The 26,199-nt window shown below is 36.6% G+C and overlaps 1 protein-coding gene across 1 annotated transcript in view; it reads right to left on the reverse strand.

The window, feature by feature from the left end:
• USH2A (Usher syndrome 2A (autosomal recessive, mild)) overlaps nucleotides 1–26,199 on the reverse strand; it is a 1,454,174-nt gene that overhangs the window by 790,605 nt on the left and 637,370 nt on the right. The window contains exons 22-23 of the mRNA XM_006890571.1: nucleotides 9,697–9,823; nucleotides 8,051–8,152 (exon numbers count right to left, since the gene is read on the reverse strand). Of these exons, the coding sequence (XP_006890633.1) occupies nucleotides 8,051–8,152; nucleotides 9,697–9,823 (229 nt within the window). The remainder of the gene's footprint in view (nucleotides 1–8,050; nucleotides 8,153–9,696; nucleotides 9,824–26,199) is intronic.

Raw genomic sequence — 26,199 nt, forward strand, 5'->3', positions numbered from 1 at the left:
AAAAATCAACCAAAGGTGGATCAGGAACCTTGAAGTAAAGACACAGACTATAAAATTCATTTTTAAAAAAGCTAGGAACATTATAGAATCCATAACAAAAATTTTTTAATGATTTGGAGGGAGTTGTTCTACTAAATTGTAGTTTATAGCTTAGTGTACTTCATGAATCATTCTGTTTCTCAAGAGATTAAAAGAGTTCATTTCTAGGTTCTATATTCAGTACAGTATTGAACTAAACTTAAGAAGTTTCTAGATAAGCTAGTTCTCCCAAGCTATCCACAGTAGTGAAGTTGATTTCAACTCATAAGACCCTACAGGACAGAGAATTGCCTCAGTGGATTTCTGAGGCTTTTGTAAACATTTATCTATGAGAGGAGATTGTAGTATCTTTTGCCCACAGAACCACTGGTGGTTTCCAACTGCTGACCTTTGGTTAGCAGCCCAACATCTCACTTTAAGGTATATTTAGGCTTATTATACAGCAAATATCCCTTTGGTGTTTCTTAAAAATAGAATTTTCTGGCAAGTTCTGGTGGCCCAGTAGCAAGAAGCTCCACTGCAATCCCAGAGGAGTGTGGTTCGAATCCACCAGATACTCTGCTAGAGAAGGAAGGACAATCTCCTCCTATACCAGTCTGATCCGATTTGATGGTACACACACACAAATAGTAATTAAAAAAATTTAAAAAAATATAGTATTTGCTATTAATAAATCACTTAATGTACAAAATTCAATCGTCTACTCTCCTGTTTTATCTCTGTCATTAAGTCCATGCTTTCTGATTATCATTCCTTCATTGATTCCAACTTTTGCACTCCAGTCTCTCATAGTTATTAAAGCATATTGATTGCATGTTTGATCAATTTCTGACTGTAAAATTTTGTAGAAATCCCCAATTTCCTCTTCTTTGGCTTTAGTTGTAAGTGTATATATTTGAATAATAGTTGTGTTAACAGGTGTTCCTCGTATGCCTATGCATATACTCCTATGGGAGCTCTGATGGTCTAGTGGTAAAAGCTGCACTGTAACACTGAAGGCATGTGGTTTGAATCCACCAGCTGCTCTATAGGAGAAAGATGGACAATCTCTTCCTGTGTGATTAACTGCCTCTGGAAACCTGCTGGAGGGTCAGCTATGGGTCTGTTCCAATGTTACCGTACATAAAAACAAACAACACATAATTGTATTTTAAGACAGACCTTGAAATTGTAGCTTTCCTTATGAATGCCACACCACACCTCCTCAGTTTTTCCATTTCAGCAAAGTAGGTCATATGATCAAATGATTCAGAATGGCCCATGTCAGTCCATTTCAGTTCATTAATGCCTAGAATGTTGATCTTCCTGTGTTACATTTCACTTTTGACAACTTCCAATTTTCCTAAATTCATAGTTCATAAATTCAACGTTACAATTATTAATGGTAAACTGCCAATTATCCTCATAACTGAGTGCATTTTATCTGAGTTCTGAGTTTTTCCTCTAATACGATAGCTACCTGATGTTCTGCACAGTAATCAGATTGTCTACATCTTAAAAAAAAATCATTGGAGAAGCTCACCATCACAAAGTCTCATCATTTTTGCCTCCAAAGAGCACTCTAGCTTGGCTCTCTCCAAGACATATTTGTTTGTTCTTTCAGCTATCCATGGGGTGTTCAGTGCTCTTCTCCAATACTACAGCTCAAAGGCATCAATTCTTCTTCTAACATCCTTATTCATTGTCTCACTCTCAGTTGCATAGCAAGTGATCAGAAAGATCATGGCCTGAATCAAATACACCTTAGTCTTCAAACTGACATCATTACTTCTCAATAATTTGGGGAGGTCTCTAACTGCAGATTTTCCTACTGCAATGTGCCTCCTTACATTTTGACTGCTGATACTACAGAAGTTATTTGTGGATCTAAGTAAGATAAAGTTGTTGACAGTTTCAATCTCCCCTCAATCCATCATGACACTGGCTATCAGTCCAGTGATAAGAACCAGCACTTACTCATGTACAAATTAAATTGAAGATAAAGAAGACTAAAACAAATCCACATGAAACAAACTATAGCCTTGAGTCTGTTTCATTTGAATTGAAAAAAATATCTAACAGATTTGAGGGATTTATCACCACTGATCAAAGACCACAAGAGCTGTGGGATAACATGAAGTGAGTCAAAGGTCATTACAAAAACAGAGGAGGAATAAAAAGCCAAAATGGATATCAGAAAAAAAACCTGTGAAAATTGCATTAAAATACTAAGAAGCAAAATGAAAGGAAAGAGATACTGAAGTAAAAAAAGATGAACAAAAGATTTCAAAGGGAAACTCGAAAAGGCAATGAAGAGTATTATAATAAAATATGCAAAGAGTTGGAGTCAGAAAATTAAAAGGGAAGAACTAGATTAGCATTTCTCAAGCTGAATGAACTGCAAAATAAATTCAAGCCTTGAGTTTTGACACTGAAAGATGCCATGAGCAAAATCTTGGGTGATCCAAAAAACATTAAAAGAAGATGGAAGGAATAAACCGAGCCACTGTACCAAAAATAATTGGTCAACACTGAAAAAATTTTAGGAAGCACCAAATGAACAAGAGCCAATTGTAACAAAAGAAAAAATTGAAGCTGTGCTGAAGACATTAAAAAAAAATGCTCCAGGAATAGACAAAATAGCAATGGACAACCCTAGACATGCTCACCAGTCTTCTCCTGGGAATTTGGAGGACAGCTGACTGGTCAACTACCTAGATTCAGGTTTGTTCCGATTTATAAGAAAAGTGATCCAAAAGATTGTGGTAGTCATTGAACAATATCATTAATATTACATACAAGGAAAATATGTTGCTGACGATCATCCAGTAACAACTGGAACAGCACATTAACAGGGAATCCCAGAAGCTCAAGATAGATTTGAAAGTGGCTATGGCACTGGAGATATCATTGCTGATGTCAGATGGAGCCTACCTTAAAGTAGAGAATATCAAAAGAATGTCTATCTTTTTTATTGAGTACACAAAGGCATTTGACTGTGTGGATTGTAGCACACTATGATGGACGTTGAGAAGAATGAAAATCACAGAACAATTAACTATGCTTTTATGCATTATGCAGATGACACAACCCTGCTTGCTGAAACTGAGGAGGACCTGAAGCACTTGCTGCAGAGGGTCAAGGACCACAGCCTTCAGTATGGATTGAGGCTAATGTCAAGATGACAAACATTCTCACCACTGGACCAATTGGTAGCATCAGGATGGATGGTGAAGATATTGTCATTGTTCACAGCTTTAGTTTGCTTGGATCCACAGTCAACACTCTTAGCACCAGCAGTTAGGAAATTAAAAGACATATTGTGATGGGAAAGTCTGCTGTTAGGGACCTCTCTAAAGTACTAAAGAGCAATGGTGTCACTCTGGAGATGAAGGTGCATCTGATACAGGCCATGGTCTTTGCAATCACTTATTATGCATCAGAGAATTGGACAATGACTAGGGAGGATAGAAGGAGAATTGATGCCTTTGAGCTGTGGTGCTGGAGAGGAGTATTGAGGGTACCATAGACTGCCAAGAAAACAAACAGATTCATCCTGGAGAGGGTTAAATGAAGCTGCTCCTTAGAGGCAAGGATTCTGAGGCTTTGTCTGACATATTTTGGACATGTTGTAAGAAGGGACCAGTCCTTGGAAAGGGACATCATGTTTGGGAGGGTGGAGGAACAGCGCAGGAGGGGAAGGCCCTCTATGAGGTGGATTGATTCAGTGATTGGGGTAATTGGGATGGGTGTATTGGAAACAGTGAGATTGGCACAGGACAGAGCAGATTTAAGGGCTCATGTACATAGAGTCGCTATGAGTCACAAGCGACTCAACAACACATAACAACAACATAACATAACTAGACGAAGAATCTGTTGCCTGAAAGGAACAAGAGAACACTCTATGCTTTAGCATTGGGATGGGTATGCTTCAGAAATGTATCCTTTCTCTATACCTATACAATAAGTATGCTGCGAAAATAATTCATAAAGTCAGACTCTGTGAAGAAGAATGTGGCATCAAGATTGGAGGAAGAGTCAGTATTATTAACCTGTGCTATACAGATGACACAAATTTATTTGTTGAAAGCAAAGGGAACCTGAAATACTTGTTGTAGAAGATCAAAACTATAGCCTTCAATATGGATTGCATCTTAGCATCAAGAAAACAAAGCTCCTTACCACTGAACCAATAGGCAACATCATGGTAGATGGACAAAGAATTGAAACGCTTAATGATTTCACCTTGCTTGAGGCTTTGTCTTACATAATTTGGGCATGCTGCCAGGAGGGACCAATCCCTGAAGAAGGACATCAAGGTCTGAAAGATAGAGGGGCAGCCCAGGAAAGGAAGATCCTATATGAGATAGATCGGTAGAGGGTTATAGGGATAGGTGTGCCAGAGGCTGTGAGATTAGATCAGGATAGGGCAGGCTTTGGAGCAATTGTACATAGGGTCACTATGAGTCACAAGCAATTTGACAGTACATAACAACAACAATACTGCTTTAGGAAAGCTCAAAGCCAGGGACCTCTCGGATATACTGGATAGCAATGATGTCATTTTGAAGACTAATGTTTACCTGAATCAAGATACTGTTTTATCAGTTATTTTCTATGTGTATGAGAGCTTGACAATGAATAATAAAGAAAAAGAATTGATGCCTTTGAGAAGTGATGTTAGAGAAGAATATCCTATGGACTGCTGAAAGAACATAGTTATGTCTTGGAAAAAATGCAACCAGAATGCTCCTTGGAGGCAAAGATGACCAAGATGCCACTCATACTTTGGACATTTTGCTAAGAGAGGCTGTTGTTTTTGTTTTTTAAAGGACAGACATCATGCTTGAAATGGTCAGCAAAAGAGAGGAAGACTTCCATCAAGATGAATTGACATAATGACTGCAGCAATGGGCTCAAGTGTGTTAGAGACAGTGAGGATGGCACAGGATAAGACAAGATTCAGATCTGTTGTACATAGGATCGCTGTGAGTCATATTCAACTTGACGGCAGCTAACAACAATATATAACAGCTATATTGCTACTTGGTGGTGTAGTCCAGAGGGAGTTAAAGTGCCAATACAAAGGCTGTGCCTCACTCACAGTTTGAATCAACTTACAGCTCCTTGGAAGAAAGATCACAATTTATTTTTCTGAAATTTATAGCCTTCAAAAACTCTCTGGAGGGTCAGATAAGACACTGTCAACTCAACAGGAGTAGACTTTTGGAGTTTTATGCCACAAGCACAGTCAAAAAAAGGGATGTAGGGAAGAAAGTTAGCCAATGAGAGAGTAGAAAAAAGCAAAATAATTATAGTAATAATAACGATAATATGTCAGAAGGTGAGCCAGGCAGCAAGGACCTGACTAGTTGTTCAGGGCCTACTTTGTAAAGTAGTAACAATCTTTGCTATATGCCCAAAGGTTGGTTGATAACTTAATTCTAGGGCAATAATTTACCTGCAGTAAAAGTATTAAAAAGTCAATTCACATATATTTGTCAAATTACTTAGTTATTAGATAGATATGCTCAGTCTAAGAAGAGTATTTTGTAACCTGGTGTCTGAACCAACGATAGCGCACAAGTCTTCTTGATACAGAAATAGAACAAGGGCTCTGAATGGGACTGACTATTAAGTGTGAGACTCTGTGTGGACCTATGTGAATGTTTCAGAGAGCTCTATCAGTCTAAAGTAATTGAGCAAATTATCTCCTTTATTCTAGAGATATTTCTGGTCAGGCTTGAGGATCTTAATGTACTTCTATCCAAAATCCACTGAAAATTAGTACTTCTTTTGGTCTTTTTTATCCTGATTTGAAGACCACAATTCCAAAGGCATCCACTTCAAATCCACTAGCTGCTCCATAGAAGGACGGGTAATCTACTCCTGTGCAATTAACTGCCTCTGAAAACCCATTGGAGGATTAGTTGTGAGTCAGTTCCAACTCAAAATAACAACAATAATATTTCAAGGGTTATTTTTTCTCTATAAAGATAATTTTGTTCATATTTGCTTTTATTAGTTTAGAGTACATTTTTCTCTTCTTGTCCTAAAACAAAGAAAAGTATTTTGTCCATATTACAATGATATAATTATATTGAAATGATGTGTTTAAATACTTGTATCTTCATTTTTTTAAAAGACCACATTTTTATTCATTTATGGTATGCAGGAACTGGTTTAATACTTGCCAGAAAGTAAGTACTCCAGGAAATTTGTTCTTTCATTTTGGAGTATAATTCTATTTGACATGTATATCATCTCTGGCTTTTCATTTCTTTGTTGTTTTAAATTTAAGTTACAATATTAGAAAGATCTATGCATAAGCCTTAATATAAGACACCTGTAGCTGAAATTAGTATAATTTGATTGAGCTAAAGTTTAATGAGTTCTTATATATTAAAAACTATGTGCAAACTCTATGAACTTAGAAGAAGGACAACAGTTCTTTTGTTATAGGGTTGGTACTAGATGGCATTTAACAACAACGTACAACACGAAGCCCCTTGTCTCCATTTTGGAGTTGGATACAATGGCTGGAGTCTGTATGACGGTGCTCTTGCTTTGGTTGAGGATCTGCATGGATTGTTTGGCTGTTTTTTAAGTCCCTTGTTTAGAGTAAACAAGATCTCCTAGGCAGGCCTTATATTTAAAAGTTGGGCCTGAGGGACAATATTTTAATCCCTTGTTACTATATTTTGGAGGAACATCCTTCTAAGTCATACAGCACTCTGATCAATTTGGTGTAACACTGAATCTTGTGCTATCTGGGTTTCAAATGCCATACTGGTGTACAAATCTCAGTTTGTGCCTCCATTCCAAGTAGTGGAATAGCTGAGTCATATGGAATGTCTATGTTCAGCTTTTTGAGGAAGCACCAAACTGCCTTCCAGAATGCGTGTACCATTTTACAATCCCACGAATAATATTTAAGAGTTCATTTCTCGCCACATCGTCTCCAACATTTATTACTTGTTGTCTTGTTAAACTTTGCCACTGTTAATGGAGTAATAGTACCTCTTAGTGGTTTTGACTTGCTTGTCTCTCATTGCCAGTGATTTGGAGCATTTCTTCATGTGTCTGTTTGCCATTTGAATATCTTCCTCCGTGAACATTCTTTACAGGTCTTTTGCCTGTTTTGTAATTTATATTTATACCCCAATGTTCACAGCAGCATTATTCACCGTCTCAAGAACATGGAAACAGGCCAAATGTCCAACCACAAGCAAATGGGTTGAGAAATTATGGTGCATTCACACAATGAAATAATATGAAGCACACAGGAGCAATGATTTTGTTAATTATTACCTTACTTGGGAGGGACTGGAGAACATTATGCTGAGTGAACTAACTCAGTCCCACAAAGATAAATATTGTATAAAACCATTATTGTAGAATGAGTATAAGGATCCAAGAGGGGTGGGAGAGGCTGGAAGCAGAGGAATGAGGATGTGCAGGGAGAGGGGATTAGTCATGGGGTTGGACAATTTGCTGGGGTCGGGGGTGAGGGAAATGGAAATAATTTGTTTTTGAAAACAATGTATTTGAATTCTGTAAATAAACTAGTAGATTTTAAAATTTTTTTATAAGCCATAATGGAACAAGGGTGCTATGCGTGTGCCAAACACCATAATGGCTAACCATTAAGGGGAGTGTTTGGTGGATCTCTAAAACTAACTCAAGTCTGGAAGCAGGAGTGGCATCCACTTCCTAAACAAATGCCTCTGGAAACTCTATGAACTTGGAGAAATGACTATAATTATAGAAAGGTTTCAGGCCTTTTATTTGTAGAGTCTCTATGAGTTGTGTTCAACTCAGCACCAATAAACAACAACATGTGCAAAATAAAAATACAAGGAATACAGGGTCCTACTAACAATAGAAGAAAATAAAATATATGTTTTAAACATAATGGTACAGTAGCTTGATCTAGAGAAGATAAATATTAATATTTATGTTTTAAAATCATATCAATTAATTATTTATTTTGGTGATGCACAGAATTCCAAATCTTTACCAAACTCACCAGGATCTTTCCTGAGGATGGTGTATCCTTGTGGCAGACCTCCCACAAAAATTCCCGTGGTATCTCCAATAACTGTGCTGCCATTCAGGGCAGCCGAGGAACCTATAGGCAAAGAAGGTGAAAATGGCAACCTCAGGAGAATAATCTGTTTCTACTTATTTGATAGATTAGAAATCCTTCAGTGCATGTTTGGGACACTGCTCTCTCATACTTCCTTTACCTCATTGTCTTTTCCTACTTACTTTCCTTCTTCGTCAGTAAACATCTTGATGTTAGAATGGCCCAGATCCTCTCCATTCTCTGAGTTCTTCTCTCTTCACCTACACTGATTCCTTAGGAACTCCAATGAGATGGACAGAGGGCTGGGAGTTAGGGTGCATAAGTGGCTGAGGATGTAGTGGCTTCTCTGACCTCTTGGTTTATCACTAGGGCCTATTCCACAGTGACCTCTGTGTTGGTTTCTGGTATGCCACATATGGTAAGCTTTTAGCTCATGGCCTGCCATCTTTGTTTCCCTGACCTAGACATGATTTTCCTTGATGACTGAATAATTGGAATTTTTTTCTGTCTACTCCCCCAAATTTCTGCTCAAACATCATTTTTTCACAGAGGTTATTATGCAACTACACTGCTATAAAAGCCCAAACTAGTGCAACCTATTCAATTATACTCATAGTGACTCTGTAGGACAGAACAGAATTGCCTTTTAGAGTTTCCAAGACAGCCAATCTTTACAAATAAGACTGTCTTATCTTTCTCCCTGAGTAACTAGCACGGTTGAACCATAGACCTTTTGTTTCGCAGAAAAGTGCTTAAACACAGCACCACCAGACCTCCTTCTGTGTATAATAGTCCGCCACAATGCACAAATGTAGAGATACAAATACTTAGAGATACAAATGCATACACATCCCTTTCCCTTCATCCTACTTTATTGTTCTCCAAATTTACCACCATCTGATACTTATTTAATATTTCTTCATTCTGTCCTTTTCCTGAAAAGCAAGTTTTGCAATGTTCTGTTTGCTCTTTGTACCAACAGTGCTTAGAACAATACTTGATACATAATAGGTGGTCATTTAAATTATATATTTTATAAATGAGTTAATAAAATGATGCATCACCATGCAGCTATTGCAACTGTTTGATAATTAAATGATGATAGTAGATAGAATAAAGTAGAAAAAAATAATTCTGTTTGGAAACACAAAAACAGCCTGTGTTCGAAGAATGCTGCCTAAGAACTCAATACACTAGAGGAATCTCATTTAACTTTTCTAAGCCTTGTTTTTCTCCACTCTACAATGCAGATAACCTCTACTTTATTATACTCGCCTTGTGAAGGTCAAAAGAAACATGAGAGAACACAAGAAAAAAGCCCTTACAAATTGTAGAATACTGTCATAGACACAAGATTGCTACTGGTGCTTTTGCTCTTATTTTTGCTTCACTAAAGCCCTCTCTGTATGAGAAACTGGTTGTCAGGCATCATTGTAGCAGCACCCAGAAGGCAAATTCAACAGCAATTGAGATGAAATTGAGTGGAGATGACGGGAGAAAGAAGACGCATAAAAATATAAACAAAGGGAAATTATAGAAATATCAACTTATCAATAGAACTACTTAAATATCAAGTAAGTTCTTACCTGTATACTGCCCATCAAGAGTGATTTGGCCAGTTGCCTGATGCCTAATAGCAATTATTTCATGCCATTTTCCATCGTTATATTGTTTACTATTATCATTAGTTGTTGTAACTTCTACTGGAGATCCCTTAGGGGGGAAAAATAAAGAAGTAAGTATAAAGAAAGTGTATGTGTGTGCGTGTATGTGACAAATTACTTTTCTATTTTAATTCTATTATCTTGATGCAAACATGTACAAGTCTCAAACACAATTTAACATCATTCTGAGTTTTCTGTGATGAGCTATTGTGAACATCACAGGACCCAAATCTGAAGAGAATATCTCTTTTACAATTAGATTTCTTACAAAGACATTTGCATTTTCACTATTTATGTTCATCAGAGGGATCTCTTTCAGCTTATTAGTCGACAGAGAGTTGGGCTGATAACCTAAGGCCAGCCTGCCAGGTTTGAATCAACCAGCAGCTCTGAGAGAGAAAGATGGGCTCACCCCTCCTGTTAAAACTGTGTGGAAGGTCAGTTATGAGTTGATTCTGACTCAGTGACAATGACGAACTAAATCAGTTGTGTTTGCTGGAAAAGCAATAGGTTTCCTATTCTAGAGTTTTTCATTTCAATTTTAATGGTAGAAAAACAAAGAGAAATTTAATAAAATATCATTCAAAATGTATTCCAAGGTTGTTCAAAATTGAGTTCATTTGTTTCTCTTACCTTTGCTAAATTCCTAATATTAAAGAGGAAAGAGATTTACAAGAATACTCTGGTGGTCTAGTGGCAAGAAGCTGCACTGCAATCCCAAACGTGTATGGTTCGAATCCACCAGATGCTCTGTCACAGAAGGAGGAACAATCTCCTCCTGTACCTGTCAGATCTGATTTGACGGTACACACACACAACAATAATAAAATTTAAAAAAACAATTAATAAAAAAAATAATGTCAGAGGTAAGAAAGCAGAGAATATCAGAAATATGTTTACCTGTGTTGACAATACAAAGGCATTCATCTGTGTAGATTATAATAAATTATTAATCACATTGCAAGGAATCAAAATTCTAGAACATTTCATTGTGATCATGTGGCATTTGTAGATAAAGAGGCGGTGATTTAAACACTCAGGAACAAGAAAACAATGAGTGCTTTAAATTCAAGAACATGTACATCAAAGGCTGTATATTTTTCTCACCTCTGTATTTTTATTGTCATGCATATAATTTTTCACATACATTGTGTTTTATTCATGCACATAGTGGGTTTTTTGGGGGTGTATGCCATTCTTTGCTGGCACTATTGTAACATAGTGACAAGAAGCTGTGCTGCAAACTCAAAGCCACATGGTTCAAGGCCACCAGCTGTTCTGTGAGAGAAAGATGGGCACTTTCTTCCCATGCAATTAACTGCCTCTGAAAACCTACCAGAGGGTGAGCTTTGGGTCAATTCTAACTCTATACTATAGAACATAAAAACAACATTGGACTACTTTCACCATTACTCCATCATTTCAGGTCTCCACAAGAACTTTCCCATTTCCTTGACTCCTCCCTCTACTCATCAAATTGTGTGACACTGTGATTTCCCCCTACCTATCCTCATCCCTCTGATTCCAACCCTTCCCCCAGCTCAGACTCTTACACATATTTTACTAGTCATCCTTCTGTTTTTACAATAATGATCTCATGCAACATTTGTCCTTATGAGACTTGAGTTAGTTCACTCAACATCATACTCTCTGGTATATCCCAAGTTATGTAGTATTTTTTAAAATTGTTCCTGATTACTGCATAGTATTCCATTCTGTGAAAGAACCACACTTTTTCAACCCATTCAGTTGTATTTGAACATTTTTATGTTCTTTTAATGGTAAATAATGCTGTTATGAACATGGGTGTACAAATCTTCGTTTGTGTCTCAGTTCTAATTTCCTTGGGGTATATTCCTGGCAGTGGAATAGTTGGATCATATGGAATCTCTATATTCAGATTTTTTAAGAAACACCAAGCAACTTTCCAGAGTGGCTGTACGATTTTACATTCCCATTAAAAGTGTATGAGAGTTCTAATTTCTTCATATCCTCTCAAAAATTGATAGCTTGCTGTCCTGTTTAACTTTGTCACTGCCACTGGAGTTTGATAGTATCTTGTTGTGGTTTTGGTTTGCATTTCTTTTATTGCCAGTGATTTTTGAGCACTTCACCATGTGTTTGTTTGCCATTTAAATGTGTTCCTCATGTTCTTTTCCATGTCGTTTGCCCATTTTGTAATTGGATTATCAATCTTTTTCTTGTGGAGGTCTGGTAGTATTTAAACTTTTGTTATCAGACCCTTGTCTGAGATGGTAATGCCAAATGTTTGGAAGTTTTTCCTTTGTCCCTAGTCGATGGGTTTTCTTTCCACTCTGATGTAAAATGTTTTTGATGTACACAGGGATTTAATCTTTAGCAGGTTCTATTTCATTGTGGTGAAAATATTCACAGTATCTTACAATCACTCAGTTGCTTTTACATACGCAGTTCAATGGCATTGATTATATTCTTTTTTGTACCACCATTCTCTGCATTCACTTCAGACTGCTAGAAACATGGTTTGGTTTTATAAATATGAAATTGGAAAGATGCAAAATTAAAATGGTCATTTTTTTTAAAAGGAGGAGGAGAAAATACAAAAGTTTACTTTTGCTGCTACTAAGACAGAAAGAAAAGTTGAGAAACAACTTTATGACCTGGGTCAAACAGGTAGAGGATGAAGATAAAACTTGAGAATTTCTCTAAATGTCTATGTTGTTGTTGTTATGTGCTATCGACTCACTTGCAACTCATAGCAACCCTATGTACAAGAGCCTTAACAGCCATTCTATCCTATGCCAACCTCACCGTCTCAAACACACTAATTCCCACAGCTCCACTCACAGAATCGATCCATCTCATTGAGGGTCTTCCTCTCCTGCACTGTCCATCCACTCTCCCAAACATGACGTCCCTCTGCAGGGACCAGTCCCTCCTTGCAACATGCACAAAGTATGTCAGACGAAGCTTCAGAATCCTTGACTCCAAGGAGAATTCTGGCTCCACCCTCTTCAGGACAAACTTGTTTGTTCTCCTAGCAGTCCATGGTATATTCAAGACTCATGCCCAGCACCACAGCTCAAAGGCATCAATTCTCTTTCTAGCAACCTTATTCACTGTCTAACTCTCTGATGAATAGCACGTAATTGTGATCAGGTGCACCTTAGTCTCCAGCCTGACATCATTGCTATTCATTACTCTTGACAAGTCCCTCACAGCCGACTTTCCCAATGCAATTCATCTCCTGATTTCCTGGCTGCTGTTACCAAGAGTGTTGACTGTGAAACCAAGTAAACTAAAACTGTTAACTATCTCAATCTCTTCACCATCCATACCGATGCTGCCAATTGTCCCAGTGGTGAGAATCTTTGTTTTCTTGATGTTGAACTTCAATCCATATTGAAGGCTGAAGTTCTTGATCTTCTACAGCAAGCACTTCAGGTCCTCCTCAGTTTCAGCAAGCAGGGTGTGTCATCTGCATAACGCAGGTTGTTGATGACTCTTCTACCAATCCTGATGCCACATTCCTCCTCGTACAGGCCAGCGTCTTGGATGATCTGTTCTGCATACAGATTGAAATTAATTTATTATATATTTATTATTTTATTTTGAGTTATGTTGGAAAAATTATCAAGGTTTTTTGCTGATGTTGTGGTTGTTCCTTTCAGTCAAGTTGAGCAGGACACTTAGTGACCCTATGAACAAAAGGCCTGAAGCCTTTCTATAACTATCATCATTTATCAACGTTCATAGTTTCCAGAGTCACGTTGTTTAGGAAGTGGATGACACTCATGCTTCCAATCTTACTGATATAATGCTAAGATAAGAAGAAGTGGGAAGCATCAGAACTCTTTTTTGAGGATTTAATGTTAAAGGAGGTTGGTGATTATTCTCAACTCATAATTAACACCTGGGTCCACTTGAAGAATAAATGTGGGAGATATACAGCAATGAAATGACAGGCGGGGTTTGGACATATTCCTTCAGTTGTTGTCCACCAAGCATGATGAATGCATTAGTGAAGAGGGTTGCTGGTTGATGAAGCAGGGAGTCCTGAGGGTCCCTGATGTGTTGATTCACCCAATGTGAGGCTGTTTGAGTAAGGGACCAGCCACTATGAAACACAGGAAGAAATGTGAACTCCTGAGTTTGTGGCTGATGCCCTTTTGAACCTAGCCACGCTGATGCCCTTTTGAACCTAGCCACGGATGGCGGAGGATGTGTTGACCAGAGCCCAATCATATAAAGAGACTATGTTTCCTTCTGTGAACTAGTGTTTATTACTGTTACCTGATGGTTGGCTTTGGAAGAGACCTTTCTTTGTTTATAGATGTGGATTCTCAAAATTTCAACATTACAGTAGAAGAGTCAAAGAAAAAGACATGCTTGTTTCCTCAGAGCACTGGTTTGATAGGACCGGGAAAATAAGACATTGACTACCTAAAATAGGGGAATTAAGACACAACTAGTCAATCAGCTGTTATACAAATGTCCATAAATATAGATGGCAAATCTTTTAGATAGATAATGAGACGCAATGGCTAAAAGAACCAAGGGGTGGTCTGTGTACTCAGAAAATTTGAAAATTTATTTTTCTATCCATTGCATTAGTCCCCTGTAAAGTGTGGTTTCCATTTACCTTAAATGCAGACACATGGTTTTGCAATTTATCAACATTTATAGGACCATTTTCCACATTGTGAGGGATGGTGATGGAGAGAGGATGAAAAGACTGTGGCACTGCTGTGAAGAGACCGTGGCAATGTGTAACCAAAGGTACCCTGGATATGGAGTCACAGTTAAAAGATTTTGCTTGTTGAATGATTTAAGGAAAAGCTGACTTGTAACAGTTTTGAGAGAAAGTTTGCTAGATGACTGAGGAAATTAGAGGCTTCTGGCATTTGTGCTGCTGAACTAAGCTTGAACTTTCACTAACTGAGGAATTCTGTTTTGTTAATCCGGGTTGTGACTGCTGGACTAAACCTGGACTTGTTATTCTTTGTCTCCCCCACACTCCAACCCATTTCCTTAATAAATCTCACAACCGTGAATAAAGTCTGTGAGTCATTTGCAACAAACATTAAATTCAATGGTTGGTAAAAATAGTTTCAGGGGCATTTGGGGTTGCATGTCTGACCATGTATCTGTTTGTATGGCACTACCAAACTATTGGTTGGGACAGTTCCCCTTTATGAAGAAGACAGATTCAGATGCAACAATTTCCACATTGCAACTTCTTCTTTTAAAGCCTTCTTTCTCCTCAGAGAGTGTTGGGTTTTTTTAATTATCTGTTGTATTATAATTAAAACTTTACATTGCACAGAATGCAATATAAATCACACCATCTTCAGTTTAATTAAAACATTTTTTTGTTTTTATTTCCCTGAAGTGTTAACTTCAATGATATGTCCATTCTATACATCTAATTGGCTCCTATCAGGTCTCATGCTCATGACAACACGTGTAACATACAGAATTTTTGGTTACCAAAAACCAGTTTTTCATTTTCCCTGGGTTTCAGTGGGCTGTTTCTCACAGAGACAGTATCTCAACTTTTACTGAGAACTCATCTAGCTTGAAAGATGAACAATTTAATAAGTTCATTTCTTACCCTGAATTTTTTGTAGGTTGATTTTCTTTAGATATATTTCTTTTATGTACTCTCTTTTATTTTATTCAACTCTATTTAAACATTTTAATATTTTACAAATACACATTTCATTATCATAGTTTAATAATTAAAACCAGAACTGGTGTCGTGGCCAATTAATGTGCCCTGGTAGCATGCCCATTAGTTTTTCCATTAGTGAATTCAACAATACTAATGGGATTACTAGCATGGGATGCTAATTGGGCGTGACATAAGAAACTGGCTTACTTCTTAGCATACCCTTGCTAATGATGAAATTAATGAGCATTTTATTAAATGCTGTCTCATCAAAGTGTACTTAGTTAGCGTTAAAATTGTTACAAACGATACAGCATTCTAAAGATCAGGTGTCTGAGTAAGTGGTTCTTCATATTATGTTTGGCAACAATTTGAATCATTAATAATTCTATGCATCAGAAATCATGTTTATTTCTGACAAATTCAAGTACATAATGTATAGCTTCAGTGTGCCAAACCAGAGTTGTGTTCATAAAAACTTAAAATACTATTATTCAAGAAGGGGGTGGTTAATCATAGGGTAGCATAATTAGATGGGTGAAGGGAGGGCCAGGTAAAGGAAATGGGAAATATTCGGTGTGAAAAACAATGTATATGAACTTTGTAAGTAAACCAGTATAAAACAAAATTTTTGTTTAAATTAAAAAACTAGTATTATTCGTATTGTTTTAAGGCTATTTATCCCCATTGATGTTCAGAGGGTAATTCTGTAATCAATTCTCGTGTCATCTTGTGCAGTTTTGAATGCAATGTAGAAACTATGGGAAATATTAAACAGATATTATTAAAAATAGAGCCTGAAATGTATATTAATTTATATTATTATCATCATGAGGCAGAAAGCATTTTAATGGTAACATGAGTCATTACTGGACAGTAAAATATAGGGTGACCAAATATTTTCAAAATTGAAATGAGCCAACTAAATAATGGGTAGATTATATCCAAAGGTTCAAATTAATTCAAAACACAACAATTGAATATTGGTATAATTTCCATATTGTATCCTATTACAGCAGTCCTGAGTCACCCATAATGTGAAAATAGATTTCTAATTTTAATTATCATTATAATATCTCCTCTACAATTTTTGTTAAATATGTATTCAATAGAAAGTATTGGGAGGAATAGTTGTATTTATGGTCTCCAGTTAGATTATATTGTTATGAAGAGGTTCCATTACTTGATTATTAAAGAATTAAAAAAATATATACACAAAGTTTTAAAAAATTATTTTATACTATGTTGTTGTTGTTGTTGTTATGTGCCATAAACTATGTAGAATGCAAAATTTTAAATTTCTTGGTAATGCTGTTTTAAAGCTCATATTTTTACCCTGTTGGAAAAGGACTTTGATGTGCACAGGGATTTAATCTTTAGAAGGTCCTACTTGTCAATTTTATCCTCTTCAGATTGTGCATTTCTGGCTGAATTTGTCAGTCTCTTTATAAAATAGACAAGGCCTTCTAAGTTTTATCTGTTTGTCTTTTAATGAACTTTATAGTTTTGGGCTTTACTCCTAGGTCTCCAATTCACGTTGAGTTGATTTTTGTGTATGACTTGAGATATGGATCCTGTTTCAGCTTTCTTCAGATAGTAGTCCAGTTATGCCAGCACCATTTGTTGAAGAGGTTGTCATTTCCCCTTTTGATGGGTTTGATTTCCTTGTTGAATATCAGTTGACCATAGAGAGTTGGATCTATTTCTGGGTTCTCAATTTTGTTCCATTGGTCAGTGTGCCTGCCACTAGAGGTCAGGGAGTGGTATGTTTCCCATTTCATTTTTATTTCTCAAAAATATTTTGCTTATTTGGGGTCTCTTGCTTCTCCAAATAAACTTGAACATTTCCCTTTTGATCTCCTTGAAAAATGAATTTGGTATATGGATAGGGATTGTGACTGGGAACAAACTTGTGACTGGTAATAGTCTCCTAACAAAAGTTTACAGAATACTCCTGGGCCTCTACAAGGAACAAAACAAAACAAACAAACAAACAAACAAACAAACAAAAAAACACTGATAACCCAGTTAGAAAATGGCAAAAGTCATGAAAAGAATTTTCACAAAGGAATATATTCAAATGGCCAACAGACACATGAAGAAATGCTCTAAATCACTGACAATAAGAGAAATGCAAATAAAAATCACAATGAGATACCATCTCATTCCAGTAACAGTGGCAAAGTTTACCAGGACAGCAAGTAATAAATGTTGGAGAGGTTGTGGTGAGATAGAGACTCATACATTGTTGGCAGGATTGTCCAGTGGTACAAGCACTCTGGAAGGCAGTTTGGCACTTGCTCAAAAAGCTGAACATAGAATTGCATATGACCCAACTATTTCAAAATTAGAATATATTGTTTTCAAGAACAAATTCTTTCCATTTTCCTCACCCCCTCCCACCCATCAAGTTGTAAAACCTCATGATTAACCCTCTTCTCCCCTTGCAAATACATATTACTATGCTTCCAACCTCTTCCACCCCTCTTGAATCCTTATATTTATGCTACAATAATGGTTTTATATGAAAATTATCCTTGTGAGACTAAGTTAGTTAACTCAGCATAATGCTCTCCAGTTCCTTCCAAGTTAGGTAATAATTTACAAAATCATTATTCCTGCTTGCTGCATAGTATTCCATTGTGTGAATGTACCACAACTTCTCAAACCATTTGTTTGTGGTTGGATATTTGGGCTGCTTTCATGTTCTTGTGATGGCAAAAAATGCTGCAATGAACAATGGTGTACAAATTTTAATTACAAAATGGGCAAAAGACATGCAAAGAATTTTCACAGAGGAAGATATTCAAATGGCAAACATATATATGAAGAAATGCTCCAAATCACTAGCAATAAGAGAGATGCAAATCAAAACCACAGTAAGGTACCACCTCACTCCAGTGGCAAAGTATAACAGGTAAGCAAGTAATAAATGTTGGAGAGGATGTGGAAAGATTAGAACTCTTATACATTATTGGTGGGATCGTAATACGATACAACCATTCTGCAAGGCAGTTTGACGCTTCCTCAAAAGCTGAACACAGAAGTTCCATATGACCCAGCTATTCCACTACTTGCAATATACTCTGCAAAAATGAGAACTGAAGCACAAATAGAGACTTTTACACTAATATACATAGCAGCATTATTCACTATTACAAGAACATGGAAACAGCCCAGATGTCCAACCACAATTGAATGGATTGAGAAATTATGGTGGATTCACACAGTGAAATACTACACAGCATCCAGGAGCAATGACTTTGTATATTACTACCTAACTTGGGAGCGACTGGAGAGCATTATGCTGAGTGAACTAACTCAGTCCCATAAAGACAAATACTGTATAAAACTATTATTGTAGAATGAGTATGAGGACCCAAGTGGGGAGAGGGTAGAAGCAGAAGGAATAGGATGTGCAGAGGTTAAAAGGGAGGTTTAATCATGGGGTCACACAATTTGATAGGTGGGAGCTGAGGGAAATGGGAAGGAGCTGGTGTGAAAAACAATATTTAAATTTTGTAAATAAACTAGTATGAAAATGATGTAAAAAAGTATAAGAGTATAAAAAAGCTCATATTTTGATGATTTAAATACCATTTTTGGAAATAGTAATTTGAAAATAATCACTATGTTCTTATTGTCTAAAAGAACCAACAAACACAACAAAAAAGAATTGCATTGTTTTATAATTATTGAAAAGCTGAATTGCATTGTTTTATAATCATTGAAAAGCTGTAGATTTTATTTCTGAAAATGGATAATCTTCTTTAATTTTGTGTTGTTGTTGTTGTGTACTGTGGAGTCAGAAGTGACTCACAGCTGATCCTCCAGCATGTTTTCAGAGGCAATAAATCTCGTGGGAGGAAACTGCCCATCTTTCTCCCTTCAAGCAGCTGGTAGATTCATACTGTGTGCCTTTGGGATTTCAGTACAGCCTCTTACATTAGGTCACCAGAGCTCCCTAATTGTGAGATGTGGTAAGGAATTGTGCTAACAATGCAAATACAGTTTGAATTCACCAACTGTTCCGGGGGAGAAGAATAAACAATCAATTGCCATGCAATTCACTGCCTCCGAAAACCATCTGGAGTGTCAGTTATGGGTTGGTTCCAACTGTAAGGTACACAACAGCAACAGTGGTATTTTACCAACAGTTATTCGGTCAATCTGTAAATAGTGATTTCATTCTTGAACATTTATTGTTTCCAAGGACTGTTAAATCCTAGGGATATATTTACAGATAAAGCTGATACAAACTGTGCCCTAACTGGATTGTACAATGTAGTAAGATACATTATAAGCAAAGAATTACTTCCTTGGAGAATCATTAGGTAATTTCCTTTTCCTTTGGAGACAAAAGCAAAGGAATCTAGCTTGAAATTGCTACATGAAATCTAAAGTACTTAAAATAGAAATAATTACACAGCCAGTGGAAGGCATACAAAAGAAATGTTTGTTATTTCCTTAAACCTATGGTAGCATTGTCTTTGTTCAAGAACTAAAGTCTTATTCATGACTAAAAGGAGACAAATCAGTGAAATAACACTCAAAATTCTTACCATTCCTCAGTTCCAACTAATAATTCTTTCTGTGGCAATGTGAAGTTCACAAATCCATCTAGTTAACCTGCATTAGTGGACACTTTTCTTGAGGTAAGAAAGGACATGGCCTTTGTTAGCTTGAGTTCCCTGTTTCACATACAAATAACCTATGAGAATCTAGTGTAATATTCCTGGATAATATGTTCTTAAAGGAAATGTGAACAAACAAATCCTATTGTCTTTCAAAAAAATAACCTTTTTCTGAAAACAGTAAACACTTGCCTTATAGGGAGATATTGTTGTTGTTGTTGTTGTTATATGCCGTTGAGTCGTTTCCGACTCATAGCGACCCTATGCACAACATCCCTAAACCCTGCTCTATCCTGCCAACCGCACCGCCTCTGACACACACATCCCTATTACCCCAGTCACCGAATCAATCCATTTCATAGAGGGTCTTCCCCTCCTGCGTTGTCCCTCAGCATATAATGCCTGATCATACATTCCTTTCAGACGGTCCTTTCCTTCATTTGTTCTGATGCAATGTTTACTATTTACTCATTCTTTTCCTATTCACCCTCAATCCCTGTCAATCCTATTTTGTGAATCCTTTTGGGTAACAGTAGTCTTATGCAGTATTTGTCCTTCTGTAACTTCCAGGATCATCTATGCTGTGTAGTGTTTTAAATGTTCATTATTTTTTGAAAGCTGCATAATAGTTCATTGTTTGCGTGTACCAGTTTTTCTATCCATTCACTTATCAATGGGCAGTTGGGCTGCTTCTATCTCTTCACTATTGTGAATAATACAGCAATAAATGTGGATGTCCATGCACCTGTTTATATCATAGTTTTGGCTTCTTTAAGGTATATTCCAGTAGTTGGGCATATGAGTGAAATGATATTTCTATTTTCATCTTTTTGAGAAAGTGCCAGACTTAGTTGCACCATTTTACATTCCCACCAGAGGAGAATAAGAATTCCAATCACTCCACATCCCTGCCAGCATTTATTGTTTTGCTACTCTGTTGAATTTTGTTATTGTTGCTGGGCTGAGACACATAAACTAGCAAAGTACTACTGAAAAAGAGAAACAGGACAAGAAGCATCATTAGATCATTACCTGATCTCATATCCTACGATATAGCTATATAGTAATCAAGACAGCTTGGTACTGGTGCAGTAGCAGACACTTACATAGAGGAAATCAAATCGAGTTCCCAGGAATCAACTCATCCTCTTAGGGGCAACTGATTTTTGACAAGTAGGCAAAATAAAAAAGTGAGGAAATGACAGCTTTAACAAATCATGCTGGCAAAATTGGGAAATCATCTGCAAAAAATTGAATGAAGCAAGACACACACCCTACACTACACACAAAAACCAACTTAAGGTGGGTCAGGGACCTACGAATACAAAAGACTATAAAATTCATCAGAGAAAGACTAGTAACAACTCTAAAAGCCCTAATCTATAGCACAAACAGACTCCCAAGCATAATGAAAAACCTACAACCAGGAGAGGATAAAACAAATAAATGGGACATTCTAAAAATCAAAGCTTTATGCACTTCAAGAAACTTCTCCAACAGCATAAAAAGGAAACCCATAGACTGAGAAAAATTTTGTCAATGACATCTGATAAGGCATTCATATCTAAAATTTATGGAATAATCTAGCACCTCAATAAGAAAAAGACAAACCAATCACAAAATGGGCACAGATATTAAATAGACTTTAACCAAAAATTAAATTCAGATGGCCAAAAAGCCTGGGAAGAAATGTTCGAATTCTCTAGCTATCAAAGAGATGAAAATCAGATCTCTATCTTACAGGCTCTTCCTCTCTTAGTTATGGACGAAAGTATTTGTTTCCTTCAAAATCTGTAGGTCTGGCATTTTCTGTAGACATTCAGATGTCTTGGTCTACCTTGATGTCAGAAATCTATGTTGTCATTGTTATGTGCTATTGAGTCACCTGTGACTCATAGTGACCCTATGTTCAACAGCTCTGACCCCTGCCCTATCTTGAGCCAGTCTCACTGACAATGATACACCTAATCCTATTGCCCCAGGTATCATGTCAATCCATCTCATTCAAGGTCTTTCTCTCTTGCGCTGTCCTTCTGCCCTTCGGAGCATGAAGTCCTTCTCCAAGGACTGGTCCCTCCTGGCCATATGCCCAAGTACAGTGAAATACTTCACTCTTAAAGATAATTACTGGGTAATACTGAGTTGTCCTTCCCTCAGTTGGATTTCCTTTCTTTTTATGTCTAGTGAGATTAAAGTATATAGGCCACACCCTAAGAAAACCCCCCTTACATTTAATTAGGGCTGTGATGCAATTATGGTGCTTCACACTATCCTTAATCCTCTTGCAGCTATTTGGTTTAATAGATGATAGGGAATCATTACTATATAACTTCCATTTTATATCAGGTCATACATGTATTTTGTGGAGAATAATTCATTCCATTGACAACACTCATATTTCAGAACTGGTAAAATCAATTTTAGATTAATTCTAAAAAAATTGCCATTATAGTCTTGGATTTTGTGTGAGTCAATGCATATGAAAAAAAGAGCATACTAAGTATTTAAAATCTGCAGTAGCCACTCTACTGTAGCTTTGTAGTTCTGCGTTAAATGGTCAACTGGACATACATTTACAGATCCTGGTATTGGCTTATGAGCATTCATAGCTACTGTATCACATAATTCTGGTTCTGCAGGTGTCTGTCCTAATCAACTTCAGCAGAGATGATGTGTTCTAATCACCAGAGAGGGTGGCCCACATGCAGAAAGGACAAAGACAAGTTAACCATGCATCATTTCTGCATTTCTTGTGCATAATTGTACAGCACAGAATCTGGAGTATAACACATTTGCTAACAGAAGTTGCACTTAATGATGTAAGGGAAATTCAGTGCCAATTCTATCGTTAAATCCTGTTTGACCCTTCTTCTCTAAGGCAAAAATGAGAACAATATTGTAGTTGCTTTAGAAATGATGATTAATGTAAATCCATTCTACATACCTTAAAAGCTCTATATCTAAGGATAACAATTAGGATTTTTCCCCCCTCAATTTGACCTCCTCTCAAATACCCTCAGATATTATAACCAGATAAAAGGGGAAAAGCAGACTTTTTGTTGTCTTTTATATTGTTATTCATCTACTGTACTGCTTTTAAAATTAGATTTCTGTTCTTTTTTAACAATTTGGTATTTGTGATGTGTTTTTACTTTGGTAATCTAGAGGTTTTTGCTTTACCAGTTGTGAAGTTTCCCTCTGGCAGTGAAGAACAAATAATTGTTGTCCACTTATTTTATAAAAACAAAATAGGAAGTTGTTATCATTTCCCTCCTATTATCCTCTTCTTGCCAGGAAGTTGCAATTTTTGCTTCATTTTTTCTCCTTTCTTTACCATTTATTAATTTCACTTTAAAAAATGTGCTTTTACCCTTAGCATTTTGTCTTTTATATTCAAAGGATACTTTCAGAATTTATTTTTAAAATTTTCTGCATGACAAGCACTGTGGCATTTGGACAAGAACAAACTGGGAGGAGGGTAGAGAGAACAGTGCAACAATGAATGAATGGAAACCCAAAATCTCTGTAAATGTTTATGAAAAATAATAAAATATAGAAAAAAAATTTCTGCATTGTAATTTTAGTGAAATTTAATAGAAAGGATAGACTTTCATTCATTAATTTATAAATATTTTCATCCTTTCTTTCACCCCCAATTAACTTTGAAATGCATATTTTGCTCCAGATTGCCAATTTCTGCACTCATAATGTCTAATCATCCTTTCCTTCAGATAGTGTCTCTCTTCTCCCATTCCAGTGCCATGCTCCCTATCTATTATTTCCCTGCTCTTCCCTCCTGCATAGCCATCCAATTTTTATAGCATGTTTATTGAAGCATTATTCACAATAGTGAAGACAGAAAAGCAGCCCACATGACTGTCAACAAGTGAATGGCTAGAAAAACAGAGGTGCATCCACCCATTGGAATACTATGCAGCACTGAAAAATGACCTTTTTAAACACTATATAACTTGGATGAGTCTAAAAGAAATCATATTGAGAGAAATATTTCAGTTATAAAAGGTAAAACTTTGTAAAGATTCTCATTTGACACTTAATAAATACTTTTCTAATATTTCTGTGACTAAATATTTATGATTAAATTTATACTGATAAATCTAATCCAGGCCATAGCTTTGGTAATTTTTGGCTATACAACAGAGAGTTGGACAATGGCTAAAGATGATAGAAGAATTGATGCCTTTGAGTTGTGGTGCTGGAGAATAATGTTGAACGTCCCATGAACTTCCAAGAGAATAAGTAGGTCTGTCCTAGAGATGGCTAAACCAAGTTGTTCCTTGGAGGCAAGGATTGTGAGCTCCATTTCACATACATTGGGAATGTTGTAGGAGGGATGAAAACTTGGAGAAAGACATGTTTAGAAGGGTGGAGGGACAACAAAGGAGAGGGAGACCCTGGATGAGATGGATTGACACAGTAATTGGAGTATGGTGGGTAGGTGTGTCAGAGACAGTGAGATTGGCTTAGGCTGTGACAGAGTTCAGAGCTACTGTGCATAGTGTCACTATGAGTTGTAGGTGACTTGATGACATATAACAACAACAAAAGTACTTATCATTACTTCTCTATTCATCTTTTGTTTGACTGTGGTTGTTGCTGTTAATTGCCTTTGTGTTGAGCACGACTCATAACTAACCTAAGAAAAAAGGCCTGAAGCCTTTCTATAACTACTGACATTTAGTAAATTTCATAGAGTTTCTGGAGGCATGTTGTTTAGGAAGTGGATATAGTTTCCTCTAAAATGGTCTACAGATAACATTTTCTCTAAATAACTGCATATGATGGAGTATCTTTCTGTCATGCTGATAATAACTGTAACATTGTGTTAAATCATGCTATTTGGCATTTATTTATGTGAGTTACGAACTATGTAACCTTGGCAAATTAAGTAATCTGTTATCAGATTCCTGACCTATAAAATGGGAACAATAAAATCACCTAATTCACTGAGTTGTGAAAGTTAAATTTGCATGTGTGTTGTTCCTGTAATTTTTTTGGTAAGTGTTTTTGGGTAAAACTATGACTCATTATGACACTATAAACAACATATTGAAACCCTCTCCAACCTTACACTAACATCACGATCTCCGGCACACTCAAGCTCAATGTTGCAGGCACTATGCAAATTCATCTTGTTCAGAGTCTTCCTCTCTTTCACTGTCTTCTACCTTGCAATGTATGCCATGTCTTACCAAGGACTGACCCTCCTGAGAATATGCACAAAATATGCAAGACAAAGTTTCATCGTCCTTGCCTCAAAGAACACCCTGGTTGCGCTTCTGTTCTTTTGAAAGTCTCTGGGATATCTAGTAGCAGTCATACGCTATTCTTCTCTAACACTGCAAATCAAAAGCATCATTTTTTTTTCTTGTTCTTTTGGTAGTCCAATTAAAAGAAAGAGACCTGTTAGGGTTTTATTGATCATACAGAGGAATTTGTGTGGATTATTATGGATTTTTGATAAGCTTGAGAAGACTAGGAATTCCAATAAAATTTTCTTGTGGGTATGTACATAGAGAGTTAGACAATGAATAAGAATGATGGAAAATTGATGCCTTTGAATTACATTGTTGTTGTTGAAGAGTTCTGAGTTGACAAAAGAACAAACAAAGCAAGCGCTTTCTCTGTTTTGGAGGAAATTCAACCAGGGTGCTCCCTAGAGGTGAGTCTGGCGAAGCGTCATTCACTTCATGTACATTGGGCATATTGTCAGGAAGGGGAAGTCCCTGTGAAAAGTGGAGGACCAGAGAGAGTGGACAAGATGGGTTGACATAGTGACTGTAACAATGGGCTCGAGTATGCTGGATGTCATGAGGGTGGTGTGGTATAGGGCAAGGTTCAGATCTGTTGTTCATGATATAGGTGACTCTATAGCACCTAGCAACAACAAAAGCAACAAAGACAAAATAACCAGTACAAAGAGAACCTTTAAAAATAGTCATTTGATTAATTTTAACTGGAATTTAGTTCCATTTGGAACTTCTCAAACCATTTACAATAAAATCTTTCTTAAATAATAAAAGTCCATTTCGTATCTAATTTTTATATATTATTGTTTTCCTTTTCAATCCCTTCTTAATAATATCTCTGCTATCCTTCATTCTTTTCTTATATTTTTTA

This window comes from Elephantulus edwardii, unplaced genomic scaffold (assembly GCF_000299155.1).
Source record: "Elephantulus edwardii isolate Elephantulus edwardi_28Jun2011 unplaced genomic scaffold, EleEdw1.0 scaffold00090, whole genome shotgun sequence".
Lineage (NCBI taxonomy): Eukaryota > Metazoa > Chordata > Mammalia > Macroscelidea > Macroscelididae > Elephantulus > Elephantulus edwardii.